General features: G+C 42.5%; 1 protein-coding gene across 1 annotated transcript in view; it reads left to right on the forward strand.

The window, feature by feature from the left end:
* The window catches only part of LOC114641464 (gastrula zinc finger protein XlCGF26.1-like), a 42,225-nt gene extending 22,257 nt beyond the window's left edge, over positions 1–19,968 (forward strand). Inside the window, exons 2-3 of the mRNA XM_028790494.2 lie at positions 910–1,409; positions 18,052–19,968. Coding sequence (XP_028646327.1) covers positions 1,001–1,409; positions 18,052–19,613 — 1,971 coding nt within the window. The 5' untranslated portion in view covers positions 910–1,000 and the 3' untranslated portion in view covers positions 19,614–19,968. The remainder of the gene's footprint in view (positions 1–909; positions 1,410–18,051) is intronic.
* Positions 19,969–20,456: the final 488 nt, after the last annotated feature.

The raw sequence follows: 20,456 nt of genomic DNA on the forward strand, positions 1-20,456 counted from the left end.
GAGAGGTGCGAACGGATTTAAGGTGGGCTGGATTTACGAATTTTTTTCATAAGCTTTGGTAATTCTAGTGTTAAACTGAGACATATTATGTAATATGTGCAATATTTATAGAGAAACACCAAGTTAAAGCCCATATTCCAACTGCGGTATGCAAATGACTACAAGTTTATCGATAGAGAAGATGCCTGACAATGGACCTCCAGTCAACAGAACTCGTAGCACATGACCTTTATAATGGTGAGGACTGGCACAGGAGGTCCGCTGTGAACCTCCATTGAGTCCTGAACTGGAAAGACTGGGGCCATGTTGGCTTTTGAGAGAACAGAACATGAAGGCCGCAGCCAGTCCTCTTAATGGCCTTTTGAAGTGTGTGGACATCAGGGGGAGTTCTATGCAGGTGTCACAGGACCAGAAACAGGGCTGACCTGACCAGGAAGTGATTTTGAGGCTTGGCTGGAAGTGATGTCTGAAAACCACTAAACTCCACTCTGTGTTTATTGAGTTGAGAGGCTGTAGGCTGGTCTGTTAATATTTATAATGGCTTTCAAACATGTACACATTCTCTTCAGTATATCTTGATGCTGAGGCACATCAGTAAGTCACAGGCTGAGTTTCTTGGAAATGGTGCCCTGACTGTAGACCAAATCCAGCCGTTGAATCTTTCAGTGTTGCATTTTATTCATCCTTCATTAGATTGAAAATCATTTTTAAACCTTCTCGTTCTTGACTTTGTCTCCATATTAAGTCCGTTTACACTCCAAGTCTGCCGAGAGCTTTTAGACCAACATGGAGGGGTCACAGCGTTTCTTGTCTCTCAATAAAGTTTTCTTTATTTGTTAAACACCTGAAATGTGTTCAAGTTAATTTACCTGATTTTATGTAGTAATCATGTCACTTTTAATTTGACAGATAAAGAGGGACCTCCATCCCAGTCGTGCGGTGAGGCTTCTAAGGGCCTCTAAGCCAGGGCTCTCTGTGTGAGAAGAGTTTTCCACAGAGTATGGCCTCAGCCACAGATGATGGGGTGACTGAGAGACTGGCCTACATAAAACAGGAAGACTGTGAGTGGGAGGTCACCGAGGATTTGTGTGTGAAGGTGGAGGATTGTGAAGAAAGAATTTCAGGTTTTAAAGAGGAGGAGTCCAAGGAGGAGATTACTGACATTAAAGTTGAAGATTGGAGTGACTTCTCCGTTACTCTCAAACTGAAAAAACATGAAGATGAGAATAATGTCAAGGGAGAGTTTTCTGAAAAATCTGATTGCAGTTTACAGCCATGGCTCACTAATACTGGACAGCTGGCTACTCAGCAGAATTCAAAGGAGCTGAAATCTGAGTCTGAAGAGAAAGTCAGTGAAGAAGATAAGAGAGAAGGAGAAGAACAGCAGTCATCTGGGAGTGTTGGGACGCGTAAGTAATAGGATTAAACCTAACAAAGTGCAACTGAGAACATTCATTAAATCTACCTTGGTTAGATTGTTAAGCAGGTGGAACTGAAAGTGGGATACCTGAGTGACTGAGCTGCAGTACCTAACCTGGTCTAATGTGTTTAAAATTAAAACTAACTGTGATCATTGTTCCCCTCCTTTAACCGTCACCTTATCGTGGTGGAGGGGTTTGCGTGTCCCAATGATCCTAGGAGCTCTGTTGTCCGGGGCTTTATGCCCCTGGTAGGGCCACCCAAGGCAAACTGGTCCTAGGTGAGGGATGAGACAAAGAGCGGTTAAACAAACCTCCTATGAAGAAAAACCATTTTGGACGGCGTTTTCCCTTGCCCGGACGCGGGTCACCGGGGCCCCACTCTGGAGCCAGGCCTGGAGGTGGGGCTCGATGGCGAGCGCCTGGTGGCCGGGCCTGCACCCATGGGGCTCGGCCGGGCACAGCCCGTAGAGGCAACGTGGGTCCCCCTTCCCATGGGCTCACCACCTATGGGAGGGGCCAAGGAGGTCGGGTGCAGTGTGAGTTGGGTGGTGGCCGAAGGCGGGGACCTTGGTGGTCCGATCCTCGGCTACAGAAACTGGCTCTTGGGACGTGGAATGTCACCTCTCTGAAGGGGAAGGAGCCTGAGCTAGTGCGCGAAGTTGAGAGGTTCCGGCTAGATATAGTCGGACTCACCTCGACGCACAGCTTGGACTCTGGAACCAATCTCCTTGAGAGGGGCTGGACTCTCTACCACTCTGGAGTTGCCCCCGGTGAGAGGCGCCGAGCAGGTGTGGGTATACTTATTGCCCCCCAACTTGGAGCCTGTACATTGGGGTTTACCCCAGTGGACGAGAGGGTAGCCTCCCTTCGCCTTCGGGTGGGGGGACGGGTCCTAACTGTTGTTTGTGCGTATGCACCGAACAGCAGTTCGGAGTACCCACCCTTTTTGGAGTCCCTGGAGGGGGTGCTAGAGGGCATACCTTCTGGGGACTCCCTCGTTCTGCTGGGAGACTTCAATGCTCACGTGGGCAATGACAGTGAGACCTGGAAGGGCGTGATTGGGAGGAATGGCCCCCCTGATCTGAACCCGAGCGGTGTTTTGTTATTGGACTTCTGTGCTCGTCACGGATTGTCCATAACGAACACCATGTTCAAGCATAGGGGTGTTCATATGTGCACTTGGCACCAGGACACCCTAGGCCTCAGTTCGATGATCGACTTTGTGGTCGTGTCGTCGGACTTGCGGCCACATGTCTTGGACACTCGGGTGAAGAGAGGGGCGGAGCTGTCAACTGATCACCACCTGGTGGTGAGTTGGCTTCGATGGTGGGGGAGGATGCCGGTCAGGCGTGGTAGGCCCAAACGTGTTGTGAGGGTCTGCTGGGAACGTCTGGCAGAGCCGCCTGTCAGAAGTAGCTTCAACTCCCACCTCCGGCAGAACTTCGACCACATCCCGAGGGAGGTGGGGGACATTGAGTCCGAATGGGCCATGTTCCGTGCCTCTATTGTTGAGGCAGCTGACCGGAGCTGTGGCCGTAAGGTGGTCGGTGCCTGTCGTGGCGGCAATCCCCGAACCCGCTGGTGGACACCGGCGGTGAAGGATGCCGTCAAACTGAAGGAGTCCTACAGGACCCTTTTGTCCTGTGGGACCCCGGAGGCAGCTGATAGGTACCGGCAGGCCAAGTGGAATGCGGCTTTGGTGGTTGCTGAGGCAAAAACTCGGGCGTGGGAGGAGTTTGGGGAGGCCATGGAGAACGACTTTCGGACGGCTTCGAGGAGATTCTGGTCCACCATCCGGCATCTCAGGAAGGGGAAGCAGTGCAGTGTCAACACTGTATATGGTGGGGATGGTGCGCTGCTGACCTCGACTCGGGACGTTGTGGGTCGGTGGGGGGAATACTTCGAAGACCTCCTCAATCCCATTAACATGCCTTCCAATGAGGAAGCAGAACCTGGGGACTCAGAGGTGGGCTCCCCCATCTCTGGGACTGAGGTCACCGAGGTGGTCAAAAAACTCCTTGGTGGCAGGGCCCCGGGGGTGGATGAGATACGCCCAGAGTTCCTCAAGGCTCTGGATGTTGTAGGACTGTCTTGGCTGACACGCCTCTGCAACATCGCATGGACATCAGGGACAGTGCCTCTGGATTGGCAGACCGGGGTGGTGGTCCCCCTCTTTAAGAAGGGGGATCGGAGGGTGTGTTCCAACTACAGAGGGATCACACTCCTCAGCCTCCCTGGAAAAGTCTATTCAGGGGTCCTGGAGAGGAGGGTCCGTCGGATAGTCGAGCCTCGGATTCAGGAGGAACAGTGTGGTTTTCGTCCTGGTCGCGGAACAGTGGACCAGCTCTATACCCTTAGCAGGGTCCTGGAGGGTGCATGGGAGTTTGCCCAACCAGTCTACATGTGTTTTGTGGACTTGGAAAAGGCATTCGACCGTGTCCCTCGGGGAATCCTGTGGGGGGTACTCCGAGAGTATGGGGTACCGGCCCCCCTGATAAGGGCTGTTCAGTCCCTGTACGATCGGTGCCAGAGCTTGGTCCGCATTGCCGGCAGTAAGTCGAACCCGTTTCCAGTGAGAGTTGGACTCCGCCAGTGCTGCCCTTTGTCACCGATTCTGTTCATAACTTTTATGGACAGAATTTCTAGGCGCAGCCAGGGTGTTGAGGGGGTCCGGTTTGGTGGGCTCAGGATTGGGTCACTGCTTTTTGCAGATGATGTTGTCCTGTTTGCTTCATCAGGCCGTGATCTTCAGCTCTCTCTGGATCGGTTCGCAGCCGAGTGTGAAGCTGCTGGGATGAGAATCAGCACCTCCAAATCCGAGACCATGGTCCTTAGCCGGAAAAGGGTGGAGTGCCCTCTCAGGGTTGGTAGCGAGATCCTGCCCCAAGTGGAGGAGTTCAAGTATCTCGGGGTCTTGTTCACGAGTGAGGGAAGAATGGAGCGTGAGATCGACAGGCGGATCGGTGCGGCATCCGCAGTAATGCGGGCATTGCATCGGTCTGTCGTGGTGAAAAAGGAGCTGAGCCGCAAGGCGAAGCTCTCAATTTACCAGTCGATCTATGTTCCTACCCTCACCTATGGTCATGAGCTATGGGTAGTGACCGAAAGAACAAGATCGCGAATACAAGCGGCTGAAATGAGCTTCCTCCGCAGGGTGTCTGGGCTTTCCCTTAAAGATAGGGTGAGAAGCTCAGTCATCCGGGAGGGGCTCAGAGTAGAGCCGCTGCTCCTCCGCATCGAGAGGAGTCAGATGAGGTGGCTCGGGCATCTGATCAGGATGCCTCCTGGACACCTCCCTGGTGAGGTGTTCCGGGCATGTCCAACCGGGAGGAGGCCCCGGGGAAGACCCAGGACACGCTGGAGGGACTATGTCTCTCGACTGGCCTGGGAACGCCTTGGGATTCTCCCGGAAGAGCTAGAAGAAGTGGCCGGGGAGAGGGAAGTCTGGGCATCTCTGCTCAAGCTGCTGCCCCCGCGACCCGACCTCGGATAAGTGGGAGACAATGGATGGATGGATGGGTGATCATTGTTACATTATTATAAAATTATTATGTCTATTGTTTAAAATTTCTTTTATTTTATGACATTATCGCAGTGTCATTTTATAGGTGAATTTTCTTCATACCCATCCATCTTATTTCTCATCTCATTTTCTTAAACCGCTTTCCTGGTATATATGTATGTATGTGTATATACAGATGCTGGTCATAAAATTAGAATATCATGACAAAGTTGATTTATTTCAGTAATTCCATTCAAAAAGTGAAACTTGTATATTAGATTCATTCATTACACACAGACTGATGTATTTCAAATGTTTATTTCTTTTAATTTTGATGATTATAACTGAATATATATATATATATATATACACACATATATGTATGTATGTATATGTATATATGTATGTATATATATATGTATATATGTATGTATGTATGTATATGTAATGTATGTATATGTGTATATATATATGTATATATGTGTATATATATATGTGTTGTAGCAGATACGCGTGTTGTCCACCTCTCGAACCCTCAGGTACCACTCTTCAAACCAGGTGAAAGTACAATAACTATTTTTATTATTGTACAGTGCACAAAGCACTCCACACACCACACTCATATACTCAATAAACAATTCTCTATAATAACAATCCTCCACTCCCAGACACGTCGCCACCCTACCTCCCAGCTCAGTTCAGTGTCTGGGCTTACCCAGAGTCCTTTTATAGACCCTGACCCGGAAGTGGCTCCAAGCCAAACCCACAAGTCCGTTTTCCTTCCGGGTCAGGGCAAAGTCCTTTTCTTCATCCCGGGAGCACATCGCTTCTTCCAGTCACGTGACTGGGATGCACTCCCGGGTTATAGGGCACACAAGAGCCCACTAGCCCCCCTACAGCGACTCCTGGCGGCCCCCAAGGTATCCAGCAGGGCTGTGTAACGACACTACAAAGTCCATGAGGCCCTGCTGGAACTCGGGGCACGAATATGCTGTCCGGAGGGCTCCTCCTAGTGGCCTGGGGGTGACGACCGGAGTCCATAGGCGGTCGTCTGTCACAGTCCCTCCCCCTTAGCGACGACCAGTGGGGCGGAGCGTTGATTCCCGCGAGGGACGTCTTCCTCCAGGAGAACGCGAGATCCGGGCCGTGGTTCTGCTGTCTAGATCCCCCAGCGAACCTTGGGGGAACTCCTCCACACGTGGCCCGGTTGCCGGCAGTTATTGCACCGCCGACGTCCTCCTGGTGGCCTCTCTTCCCGAGACCTGAAGCACCTCGGGAATTCTGTCAGCTCCACCCTGTCCTCCGCCAAGGAGGGGTTAACAGCCGCTTTGCTGCTCTTTGCCCTTGTCTTTTCCCTGTTAGGAGACCCGCATTTCTGTGTGGGGATCTCCTGCTTTCTCTGGGGCTTGTGTACAACGTGAGGCTCTCTATGGAATAAAGAGAGCCTCTTTGCTGTTTGCACGCCCGTTGTCCTATATAAAGTCGGAGGCGGCGTCATTAGTACCGTATCGCTCCGGGTAACAGCACTATTCAGCTGCCCCGGGACGATCGGTGCCTCCCCCGCCTCTTCATTAACTAACGGCAACCCCTTTTCCACGCGGGTCGGGCTTTTAACGTCCGCATTAGTCCAGAGCAGCGTCTGATACCGCTGCTCCGGTTCTAACGGACAATTTCCCAACCACTCTGTCATCGTGCCACATTCGATTGTCGGGCACACAGCGCTTTGGCAACCGCAACTAATTAAACGCGGTGCCGATTCACACTGCGTCCCCTTATTATATACGGTACAGAGGGCACCTACCTGCACCGCCGCATTAATCGAGGCCAGGGCTTCACGGCCTAACCGCCGAAGGTATTCATGAAGTCTCCTCAGCGGCGCTTCGACCGTGGCTCCCAGTTCCTCCAGACGTCTTCTCAAGTCCGCGATTCCCTGTAAGAAAGGCAGTACGGGCTCGAGTACCTCTTCGAGATCCCGTACCATATAATCAGTTAAGTTATTTGTCTCAGCCGGCAGTAAGGCTACTTCCTTATTTTGGTCATCTGCCGACCGGGAACCAATGAGCACGTCCACTCCTGGCACGTGCTCTGCTGATGAGCGCAAGGGCTCCTGGGAAATGGAGTCTTTAGAGGAACGGGTAGCCTCCTTCGGCTGGCTGCGGTCTGCCTTTTTACTTTTGCCGGCAGACACTACAGTCACGTCCCGTCCCTTTTTACCTTCATTTGATGGTGGCGCTGCTTCGCTCGCCGCCCCCTTCCCTTTCAGGGAGCTCTGAACCGTCAGGGGAAGACTGACCTCACCGAAGGACCGCTGTTGACCTTCTCTATCCCAGACTCCATCGCGCGAGGTCACGTGGATGTTGTCCTCGAATGAGCTGGTAGATTGTCGACTCCTAGCCTGGCCTGCCTTCTGTGTACCGCAGCCATCTTGGGGAGGGATGCGACAGGCATCTAACGCGCCGTGCTCTCTCTGGAGGTAGGTTTCTGCAAAATAGGAAGAATAACAGCTTTTTCCCAACACATACCTCCAGATTCGTCAGCGGTGTCCCCACTTTATTCAGGGTTTTCGGCGCGGCCCCTGGCTGGCTGCGTTCCTGCTGTTGCGCCCTTCGGGCTTCTTCAGCCTTTACCAGCTCTCTGTCGCCGGCACACCCAGTCAGGCGAGTCCAGGCCAACTCGTCGTTGGTCATGTCTTTTACCCAGTCGGTGTTATCCTTCTTTTTCCCAGACTTCTTCCCCATCTCGACCAGGTACGAGGCGAGATTCATCAGCGTCACCACCTTCTCTGTAATGGGGAGTGTTTGCACCTCCGCAGTTTCAAGCGGGACCTTCTCAGGGTTCTCTGCCACAACAAATTTATTATTAAATGCAGATCCTCTGCCTCCAGACGGCCAGAGAATCCTGTCGGCTACGCCAGTGTAGCAGATACGCGTGTTGTCCACCTCTCGAACCCTCAGGTACCACTCTTCAAACCAGGTGAAAGTACAATAACTATTTTTATTATTGTACAGTGCACAAAGCACTCCACACACCACACTCATATACTCAATAAACAATTCTCTATAATAACAATCCTCCACTCCCAGACACGTCGCCACCCTACCTCCCAGCTCAGTTCAGTGTCTGGGCTTACCCAGAGTCCTTTTATAGACCCTGACCCGGAAGTGGCTCCAAGCCAAACCCACAAGTCCGTTTTCCTTCCGGGTCAGGGCAAAGTCCTTTTCTTCATCCCGGGAGCACATCGCTTCTTCCAGTCACGTGACTGGGATGCACTCCCGGGTTATAGGGCACACAAGAGCCCACTAGCCCCCCTACAGCGACTCCTGGCGGCCCCCAAGGTATCCAGCAGGGCTGTGTAATGACACTACAAAGTCCATGAGGCCCTGCTGGAACTCGGGGCACGAATATGCTGTCCGGAGGGCTCCTCCTAGCGGCCTGGGGGTGACGACCGGAGTCCATAGGCGGTCGTCTGTCACAGTGTATATATATGTGTATATATATATGTATGTATATATGTATGTATATATGTATATATATATGTATGTATATATGTATATATATATGTATGTATATATGTATATATATATATGTATGTATATATATATATATGTATGTATATATGTATATATATGTATGTATATATATATATATGTATGTATGTATGTATATATATATATATATATATGTATATATGTATATATATATATATGTATGTATATATGTATATATATATATATATATGTATATATGTATATATATATATATGTATGTATATATGTATATATATATATATGTATGTATATATGTATATATATATATATGTATGTATATATGTATATATATATATATATGTATGTATATATGTATATATATATATGTATGTATATATGTATATATATATATATATGTATGTATATATATATATATATGTATGTATATATGTATATATATATATATATGTATGTATATATGTATATATATATATATATGTATGTATATATGTATATATATATATGTATGTATATATGTATATATATATATATATGTATGTATATATGTATATATATATATGTATGTATATATGTATATATATATGTATGTATATATGTATATATATATATGTATGTATATATGTATATATATATATGTATGTATATATGTATATATATATATATGTATGTATATATGTATATATATATATATATATGTATGTATATATGTATATATATATATATGTATGTATATATGTATATATATATATATATATGTATGTATATATGTATATATATATATATGTATGTATATATGTATATATATATATATGTATGTATATATGTATATATATATATATATATGTATGTATATATATATATATGTATGTATATATGTATATATATATATATGTATGTATATATGTATATATATATATATATATATGTATGTATATATGTATATATATATGTATGTATATATGTATATATATATATATATATATGTATGTATATATGTATATATATATATATATATGTATGTATATATGTATATATATATATATGTATGTATATATGTATATATATATATATGTATGTATATATGTATATATATATATATGTATGTATATATGTATATATATATATATGTATGTATATATGTATATATATATATATGTATGTATATATGTATATATATATATATATGTATGTATATATGTATATATATATATGTATGTATGTATATATGTATATATATACAGTGGTGTGAAAAACTATTTGCCCCCTTCCTGATTTCTTATTCTTTTGCATGTTTGTCACACAAAATGTTTCTGATCATCAAACACATTTAACCATTAGTCAAATATAACACAAGTAAACACAAAATGCAGTTTGTAAATGGTGTTTTTTATTATTTAGGGAGAAAAAAAAATCCAAACCTACATGGCCCTGTGTGAAAAAGTAATTGCCCCCTGAACCTAATAACTGGTTGGGCCACCTGTAGCAGCAATAACTGCAATCAAGCGTTTGCGATAACTTGCAATGAGTCTTTTACAGTGCTCTGGAGGAATTTTGGCCCACTGATCTTTGCAAAATTGTTGTAATTCAGCTTTATTTGAGGGTTTTCTAGCATGAACCGCCTTTTTAAGGTCATGCCATAGCATCTCAATTGGATTCAGGTCAGGACTTTGGCTAGGCCACTCCAAAGTCTTCATTTTGTTTTTCTTCAGCCATTCAGAGGTGGATTTGCTGGTGTGTTTTGGGTCATTGTCCTGTTGCAGGACCCAAGATCGCTTCAGCTTGAGTTGACGAACAGATGGCCGGACCTTCTCCTTCAGGATTTTTTGGTAGACAGTAGAATTCATGGTTCCATCTATCACAGCAAGCCTTCCAGGTTCTGAAGCAGCAAAACAACCCCAGACCATCACACTACCACCACCATATTTTACTGTTGGTATGATGTTCTTTTTCTGAAATGCTGTGTTCCTTTTACGCCAGATGTAACGGGACATTTGCCTTCCAAAAAGTTCAACTTTTGACTCATCAGCCCACAAGGTATTTTCCCAAAAGTCTTGGAAATCATTGAGATGTTTCTTAGCAAAATTGAGACGAGCCCTAATGTTCTTTTTGCTTAACAGTGGTTTGCGTCTTGGAAATCTGCCATGCAGGCCGTTTTTGCCCAGTCTCTTTCTTATGGTGGAGTCGTGAACACTGACCTTAATTTAGGCAAGTGAGGCCTGCAGTTCTTTAGACATTGTCCTGGGGTCTTTTGTGACCTCTCGGATGAGTCGTCTCTGCACTCTTGGGGTAATTTTGGTCGGCCGGCCACTCCTGGGAAGGTTCACCACTGTTCCATGTTTTTGCCATTTGTGGATAATGGCTCTCACTGTGGTTCGCTGGAGTCCCAAAGCTTTAGAAATGGCTTTATAACCTTTACCAGACTGATAGATCTCAATTACTTCTGTTCTCATTTGTTCCTGAATTTCTTTGGATCTTGGCATGATGTCTAGCTTTTGAGGTGCTTTTGGTCTACTTCTCTGTGTCAGGCAGCTCCTATTTAAGTGATTTCTTGATTGAAACAGGTGTGGCAGTAATCAGGCCTGGGGGTGGCTACGGAAATGGAACTCAGGTGTGATACACCACAGTTAGGTTATTTTTTAACAAGGGGGCAATTACTTTTTCACACAGGGCCATGTAGGTTTGGATTTTTTTTCTCCCTAAATAATAAAAACCATCATTTAAAAACTGCATTTTGTGTTTACTTGTGTTATATTTGACTAATGGTTAAATGTGTTTGATGATCAGAAACATTTTGTGTGACAAACATGCAAAAGAATAAGAAATCAGGAAGGGGGCAAATAGTTTTTCACACCACTGTATATATGTATGTATATATGTATATATATATATGTATGTATATATGTATATATATATATATGTATGTATATATGTATATATATATATATATGTATGTGTATATGTATATATATATATATATGTATGTGTATATGTATATATATATATATATGTATGTGTATATGTATATATATATATATGTATGTGTATATGTATATATATATATATATGTATGTGTATATGTATATATATATATATATGTATGTGTATATGTATATATATATATGTATGTATGTATATATATATATGTATGTATATATGTATATATATATATGTATGTATATATGTATATATATATATGTATGTATATATGTATATATATATATGTATGTATATATGTATATATATATATGTATGTATATATGTATATATATATATGTATGTATATATGTATATATATATATATATATATATATATATATATATACAGTGGAACCTCTAGATACGAGTTTAATTCGTTCCAGCACTGAGCTTGTATAGCGAATTTCTCGTATCTAGAACAAACGTCCCCATTGAAAATAATGGAAATCCAGTTAATCTGTTCCGCATCCCAAATATATTAACATAAAAATCATTTTTCCTAACAAATAACACTGATAAATTATATATACTGTAGTCTACCTTTAATAAATAACACTGGTAAATAATATAACTGATTATTAAAAGAATTAAAACAGGTGTCCAAAGTGCAGTAGAGCATTCAATAAATCTTTAAATAAATAATCCTTAAAACAGTTGTGAAGTGGAGGTTTAAAGTACATAAGAATAACAATCCTTTAACACGAGGTTAAAACGTCAACAGGAAGCAGTCTTCAAAAAACAGATGACAATCCCCGGTGCTTCTTCTCTGTTAGCGTCTCACCTGCTTCTCCCATGCGGGCTCTGCAACAGGCGAGACACTTAATGCAGCTGACCTTCTCTACACCGTCCTGCTTCAGCTGTTTGGCTCGCCTGTTCAGCTACACGCGAGCCTGTACTCGCTCGCTCTCTCGCACCGACTTCCTACTGCTGCGGATTCCTGCCTCCTCCTGCAACCTCCGTTCTCTCTCCTCTCCTCTCTTTTCTTTTACTTCTTCTCCCCCTTAACCGGCTCGCGCTTCTCTATATATGCGGGGAAGACATGGCAGCTGCTAGGGTTACCACTTTTAATACAAAAAAATAAGGGACGCATACGTATTGATTCAAAACGGGACGCGCAATTTCATTCTCAAATACTGGACGATTCCGTATTTTAAAGGACGGGTGGCAACCCTGCCCAGCCCATCAGCCACCGGACAAATCATGGATGTAGGCAGTTTCCCACCTGTGCGCTTAGGTGAGAAACGCCCACACTGCAGATCGCCCTGCGGCTCGCTACAGCTACCACGCCCGCTCGCTAAGCCGCGAGCTATACCCACAGCCTGGCACGTGGCTCGTTACGTGAGCCAATGCTCGTATTTAGATCTGAATTTTTCGTTCATACTTTCCTCGTATTTTGAATTTCTCGTATACAGAGGTGATCGTATCTCGAGGTTCCACTGTATATGTATATATATTTATATGTATATGTATCTATACTAATAAAAGGCAAAGCCCTCACTGACTGACTGACTGACTGACTGACTGACTCATCACTAATTCTCCAACTTCCCGTGTAGGTAGAAGTCTGAAATTTGGCAGGCTCATTCCTTACAGCTTACTTACAAAAGTTAGGCAGGTTTTATTTCGAAATTCTACGCGTAATGGTCATAACTGGAACCTGTTTGACTGACTCACTCATCACTAATTCTCCAACTTCCCGTGTAGGTAGAAGTCTGAAATTTGGCAGGCTTATTCCTTACAGCTTACTTACAAAAGTTAGGCAGGTTTTATTTCGAAATTCTACGCCGAATGGTCATAACTGGAACCTGTTTGACTGACTCACTCATCACTAATTCTCCAACTTCCCGTGTAGGTAGAAGGCTGAAATTTGGCAGGCTCATTCCTTACAGCTTACTTACAAAAGTTAGGCAGGTTTCATTTCGAAATTCTACGTGTAATGGTCATAACTGGAACCTGTTTTTTGTCCATATACTCTAATGGAGGAGGCGGGAACGAAGGTAAATGACGTTAATTGTTGACTGTCTTTTAATACTGTGTACTTGTTGAGTGTCTTTTAATACTGTGTAAGCATACATATTAACACATGTGCAATTAAACGTGTACATTTACGGGGTGATTTCTCAGGCTTAAAAGCTCGCCTTTTATTAAAAAGGTAAATGCAAACTCTTTTCATTCTGAAGGGCACAAACCACGTTAGATTTCAGCCATTAAACGCGCAAAAATGTCAGTACACCAGATAAATAAGCGCAACATATTATCAGTTGTATTGTATGCTTACAATACATATACAAATATGTTAATCGTTAACTAATATTATGGGATGGTGTTTTTCGACTTGCGCCTTGATTTAAACGATTGTATGTCTTGGTGGGTTTGCGTAGCTTATTGTCAATATCTTTACACCTCTTTTTAAGACTTAATTTAAAAAGGTTTTCTTTTCTTCTTAATTAAAATTTAAAAGCAATACTTCACCGCTGCGAAGCCCCTCTAGCGCTGACGTCCGATGTTCGATTACCATAAGCGAGTGCAATGAGTGTGTACACCTGATGAGCCAATAATAAGGGGGAAACAGGTGTCGCGTACTCTTTGCATTATTTGACAGTAAACTATTTTCATCCATTCTATGATCTGCTTCTCACAACTGAAGGCACCGTGGCTGATGTTACCTGACTTGCTGGCCAACCATAAGCGTTACCTGGTAGGTAACCACCCACTCACTTCACTCCAATACGGGAATCAAACCTCGGACGTCAGCGCTAGAGGCGAAGCCCCTAAAATTGCGCCACGGCGTGTGGTTCGTTTATTTATTATAAGTTCATAGACCTACAAAAGGTTGCCATTGATTTGAGGCAAGATTGCTTTTCTCATGTACAACTATACGTTGCATTCTTAACAGTAAGCTTGCACGGCTTGGTCATATTACAACCTGAGTGCTGAACTGACAACGTCGTATACAAACAGAACTATAACAATCGTAATAAATAAACAAAAAAAAAAAAAAAGCGAAGAACCCTTGGATTTAATAAAAAGGCTCTTTCCTTGGCGAAGCAAGGAAAAAGGAAGACCTTATATGGCGTTCGTTTATAAAACAGCGGAAAAGCTGTGTTAAGGCTGCTTCACAAAAAAACAGATCCTTAACAAATTGCTATTGGGATATATGTATGTATGTATATAGATGTATGTATATATGTATATATGTATGTATATATATATGTATATATGTATGTATATATGTATGTATATATATATATATATATGTATATATATATGTATATATATGTATATATATATATATCTATATATATGTATATATATATATATGTATATATATATATATGTATATATGTATATATATATATGTATATATGTATATATATATATATGTATATATGTATATATGTATATATGTATATATATACATATATATATACATATATATATATATACTGGACTCTAACTGGTACAGTGTAGTGTACGGTGACGGTCCCTTCCTTGATCCTGCAGTCTGCATGCATCATCATTCATCGATTCCCATCCGCCTCAGCTGGTGTCCGCCCGCTTCTGGGATCGGAACCAGCGTGAGGCGCACATGTGACCTCCCTCCTGTGAGAACACGTGTGCGCCTCACGCTGGTTCCAATCCCGGAAGTGGGGGAAACCAGCTGAGGCAGGACAGGAGTTGCGAGTCGAGCGCCACCACCGCACACACCAGTGAAATACGAATAGAGGTAAATGACAAGTGAAATGACTGAGTGAAGGTAAAAGCGCAAGAATATGCATACAAATAGAAACCCTAATACAATTAAAAATACAACTGAATATGCATAAATAGAAACCCTAATACAATTAAAAATACAACTGAGACAAATTCAGAACTAGTAGTGACAGACCGTCACAGTCTCAGTCAGCCTGAGCCTGGAACAAAATAACCATACATATCATGGCAAATAACACTGAACTTTGCTGACAGCTTTTAGCCTTGTGAGAGGCTGGAAAGTGTTTTACACTGTGGGACAGTACCGTAAATGTTACCGCTATGGTAAATCACAGAAAGTCTCTGCATACAGTATACGGGCAATATTGTGAACTACGGTACAGCTTGCCCCCCACTATACTGGTAACAGTGTTTAGGCCTGATAGTAATAAAATGTGTGTGTGGGGGGGGGGGGGGGAGATATGAGAGCACTGGATGGAATGAGGGGGGATATGAGAGCACCTGATGGAATATGGGGGGGGGGGGGGAATTAAAAAGACACCGTATTGGTATTACTGACAGTTCTTTAATTACGATTTTGAAGGTTTTGCAGAAATACTGTACCAGTACCACCTCCTCACTAAGATGTCCAAGCAGAAGAGATGCACATATAAAGTTGGTTTCAAACTGGAAGTTATAAAATATGCCAAGGAACATGGCAACAGAGCAGCAGAGAGACACTTTGGACCACCTCCCTCTGAAAAGATGATTAGAGAGTGGCGGAAACAGGAGGATCAGCTGCAAAAGTTGGACAAAAGTAAGCACACTTTACGTGGGCATGCTGCAAAGTGGCCAGAGTTGGAGGTGGACATAAAGGAGTGGATCACACATCACCGTGAAAATGGCTTCTCAGTCTCCACAAAAATGATCATGAATAAAGTCAGACTCATTGCTGTAGAAAAAGGAATTCAAGATTTCACTGGCTCACCATCATGGTGCTACAGATTCATGAAGCGATCTGGCCTTGCTATGCGCACCAAAACAAAAATTTCTCAAAAAATGGCCAACGAATACGAAGAAAAGATTTTGTCTTTTCACAAATTCGTCATTGATGCCAGAAAGAAGAATCAATTTGAACTAAGCCAGATTGGAAATATGGATGAAGTCCCGCTTACTTTTGATGTACCATCCAATAGAACAGTAGACCACAAAGGAGCAAAAACTATAACCGTTAAAACCTCAGGGCATGAGAAAACCCATTACACTCTTGTGTTGTCCTGCTGTGCAGATGGTACTAAATTGCCACCAATGCTCATCTTCAAAAGGAAAACTTTTCCAAAAGAAGCAATTCCTCGCGGAGTCGTGGTGCATGTCCATGACAAAGGATGGATGGACGAAAAAGGAATGAGGCTCTGGATTGAAAAAGTATGGTCCAAACGTCCTGGTGGGCTTTTAAAAAAAACCATCCTTGTTAGTGCTTGACCAGTTCAGAGCACATATCACCGACACTACAAAAAAGAACTTTAAAGAAGTCAAAACTCATTTAGCTGTAATTCCCGGTGGTCTTACCAGCCAGCTGCAACCTCTGGACGTGTCCATCAACAAACCATTTAAAGTGTTTATGAGGGAAGAGTGGAACAAATGGATGGCTGCTGGTAATCATGATCTTACACCTACTGGAAGAATGAAAAGGCCCACTATTACCCAAGTTTGTGAGTGGGTGAAAACCTCATGGGACTCAGTTAAGGATGAGATCATTGTACATTCCTTCAAAAAATGTGGCATCAGCAATGCCTTAGATGGGACTGAAGATGATATGTTATATGAAAATACCGGTACCAGCACCAGTAGTGACGAAAGTCCTGTTAGTGATTGTGAGGATCTGAGCTTTCTAGATTCTGACTCTAGCGATAAGAAGTTCTTGGGGTTCTCATAAAACAAGCAGAACCTAAAAGAGCGTAACTGTTCAACTTTATTCTATTTTATTACTGAAGTCTCTCGTTATTGTGTTTTACAGTAATTTTGTCTTTTGCTGACTGTATTTGTTAATAATGGTTCTAAATGCTGCTGTTCACTTTACAGGGTTGATTACATGTGTTTATGACTGTGATGTTGGGTTTTAATGCACATAAAATGTTTTAAGACATCAGAATCTTTTTTTTCTTCATTTCCCTTCTCTAAAAACTGGTGCGTCTTATATTCCGGTGCGTCTTATGGTCCGAAAAATACGGTATGTATATGTATATATATATATGTATATGTATATATATATGTATATGTATATATATGTATATGTGTATGTATGTATATGTGTATGTATATGTGTATGTATATGTATATATGTATGTATATGTATATATGTATGTATGTATATATGTATGTATGTATATATGTATGTATATATATATGTATATGTATGTATATATGCACAATTGACTTGCACACATGTTGAGATAAAGGCAGCATCACAGAATGAATTTACTTTTCTAAACAGAAAGCATTTTCATTCAATTAAAATATGACTGATACGTGATGCTGTCTTTCTAATGTTGATTTCTTTATTTTGTCAGATGGTAGTGTGTCATGCTGTGTGTCATAATTGACTTATTGGTAACGCTGCCATTTTCAGTTATGTTGTACAACACACAGCATTCGCTTTTTGTAGACAAAACAGAAAGGCGACGCACTGAGGAAATTAACATTAGTCTCCTTAGCGTTACATTTTTTCTCAGAAAACATGTAAAAAGGTTTACATTTTTTGGCCCCTTTCTGTTACTGTATCACAATGAAGATGAATGTCAACAGAATAAGAAAAATCTCTGGGGCTGAGTCCATCATTGAAATTCTCGCATCCACTGCAGGGTCCTGTTCACGATTTGGAAGATAGAAATGAGTGGGACAAGAAAACAAGGATTAAAAGCATTAAACTAATCTCTTTGTGTTATTGCAGATTTCCAGGAGACTGTCGGCCTCACCACATTTTCATTTGCTCAGCCTTCTCCTCAGTACAGACTGCAACACAAAGAGGACGATGAGAAGATAAAGAAACCAACAAGAGAGTCTGAGAGTTCGACCCTGACTACTTCACAGCGGAGTTCTGTTCCTGTAACAAAGATACAAGCCATCAATACTGATCAACAACATAACCCTGAGGATATGTATACCAGCCAAGAACTCAGAAAAATAAGAATAAATAAATCTGATGGTGAAGAATACAAGTCGATTCATACAAGTGCAAAGTCATATTGCTGTCCTGAATGTGGCAAAAAATTCCGTCGTAATGGCTTTCTTCAGAAACACCTAAAAATTCACACTGGAGAAAAACCTTATTGCTGCTCTGAATGTGGCAAACAGCTTTCTGACAGTAACAGTCTTCAACGGCACAGAAAAATCCACACTGGAGAGAAGCCATATTGCTGTTCTGAATGTGACAAAAGATTTAGTTACCGTAGTACTCTTCACAGCCACATGAGAATACACTCTGGAGAAAAGCCATATTGTTGTTCTGAATGTGGCAAAAGATTCCTCCGTAACAGCAGTCTTCAGACACACATAAGAATTCATACGGGAGAGACTTATCGCTGCTCTGAATGTGGCAAACAACTTTCTGACAGTAACAGTCTTCAAAGACATAAGAAAATCCACACGGGAGAGAAGCCATATTGCTGCTCTGAATGTGGCAAACGATTCACTTTCAGTAGCGCACTTCAGAGCCACAAAAGAATCCACACAGGAGAGAAGCCATATTGCTGTTCTGAATGTGGCAAACGATTCCCTTACAGTGGCAGTCTGCAGAGACACACACGAGTTCATACTGGAGAGAAGCCATATTACTGTTCTGAATGTGGCAAGCAATTCTCCAGCTTCAGCTGCCTGCAGCAGCACATGCAATTTCATACTGGGGAGAAACCATATTCCTGTCCTGAGTGTGGAAAAAGATACACCCTTAACACCAGTCTTCAGAAGCACATACTTATTCACACACAAGAGAAGCCATATTGCTGTTCCGAATGTGGTAAAAGATTCCACCTCAACAAAAGCTTTCAGAACCACAAACGAATTCACACAGGAGAGAAACCATATTCCTGTTCTGAATGTGGCAAACAATTCTTTAACCACAGTAGTCTTCGGCTGCATACTCGAATTCATACTGGAGAGAAGCCGTATTGCTGTTCTGAATGTGGCAAAAGATTTAGTTACAGTAGCACTTTTCACAGCCACACAAGAATCCACACAGGTGAAAAGCCATATTGCTGTTCTGAATGTGGTAAAAGATTTACCCTTAACAAAAGTCTTCAGAACCACAGAAGAATTCACACAGGAGAGAAGCCTTATTGCTGTTCTGAATGTGGCAAACAATTCATCAACCACAGCAGTCTTCGGCTACATATGCGAATTCATACTGGAGAAAAGCCATATTGCTGTTCTGAGTGTGGCAAAAGATTTAGTTACAGTAGCAATCTCAACAGCCACACAAGAATACACGCTGGAGAAAAGGCTGCGAGGTGCTGACGGCAGAAAGGTTACGTACACAGAGACACAGCAGTGGCACCAGATTACTTCACTGGAAAATATGCAAATAAATGCACCTTACCAGGACCACAAATGCATTTGGACCTCACGCCAGAAGGTTTAGTTACTTAAGACACACCAAAAAAATAAATAAAAATAGATACTTAGAAACCAGACACAGCCTTCAGTGAAAAACAATCTGATAAAACAGAAACCATTAAAGTTTCAGTCTCAAATGATTACTGTGCCCTCTGAATGGGAAGGCAAACCCAGCTGTGGATTATAAAAACAAAGATTGTGCCAGTGGTGCTAGGATCAACAGGCCTTATCAAAAAAAAAAACTCCAAAACTGAATTAGAAAACGAAGCACAATGCAAGTACTACGCCAATCCCTGGCAGCACATCCAAGAGAATAAGTGTCTCAGTGCAAAAATCACCTAAAAAAATATCACTTCATGAAGACACGGAGAGATTCATTCTTGTCCGTAAAGCTTGCAAACTATAAAAAGTATTGTGGAGAAATGAACCCTGAGGAAAGCCACATTGCTCTTCTGAACGTGGCAAAAGATTCTTCAATTTGAATTTTTTGAATGGCTGTGAAGGCTGCTGTTACTGGAGAAGTAATGTATTACTGCTGTTGATGTGGTAAAGGATTCTCACCTTTAAAGAATTTCCACAGACACCTGAGAATCCACCGTGGAGAGAAGACTTGTACCGAATGTGATAAGCGATTCTCAAGGAGCTGTGGACTTCATACTGGAAGGAGTCAGCTGGAGGGCGTAAGAGCCAAGCTGGAGTGAGATGTAGTGGTTAAGGCTTTGGATTTCAAACCCTGAGATTGTG

Source organism: Erpetoichthys calabaricus, chromosome 4 (assembly GCF_900747795.2).
Source record: "Erpetoichthys calabaricus chromosome 4, fErpCal1.3, whole genome shotgun sequence".
NCBI classification, from domain to species: domain Eukaryota; kingdom Metazoa; phylum Chordata; class Cladistia; order Polypteriformes; family Polypteridae; genus Erpetoichthys; species Erpetoichthys calabaricus.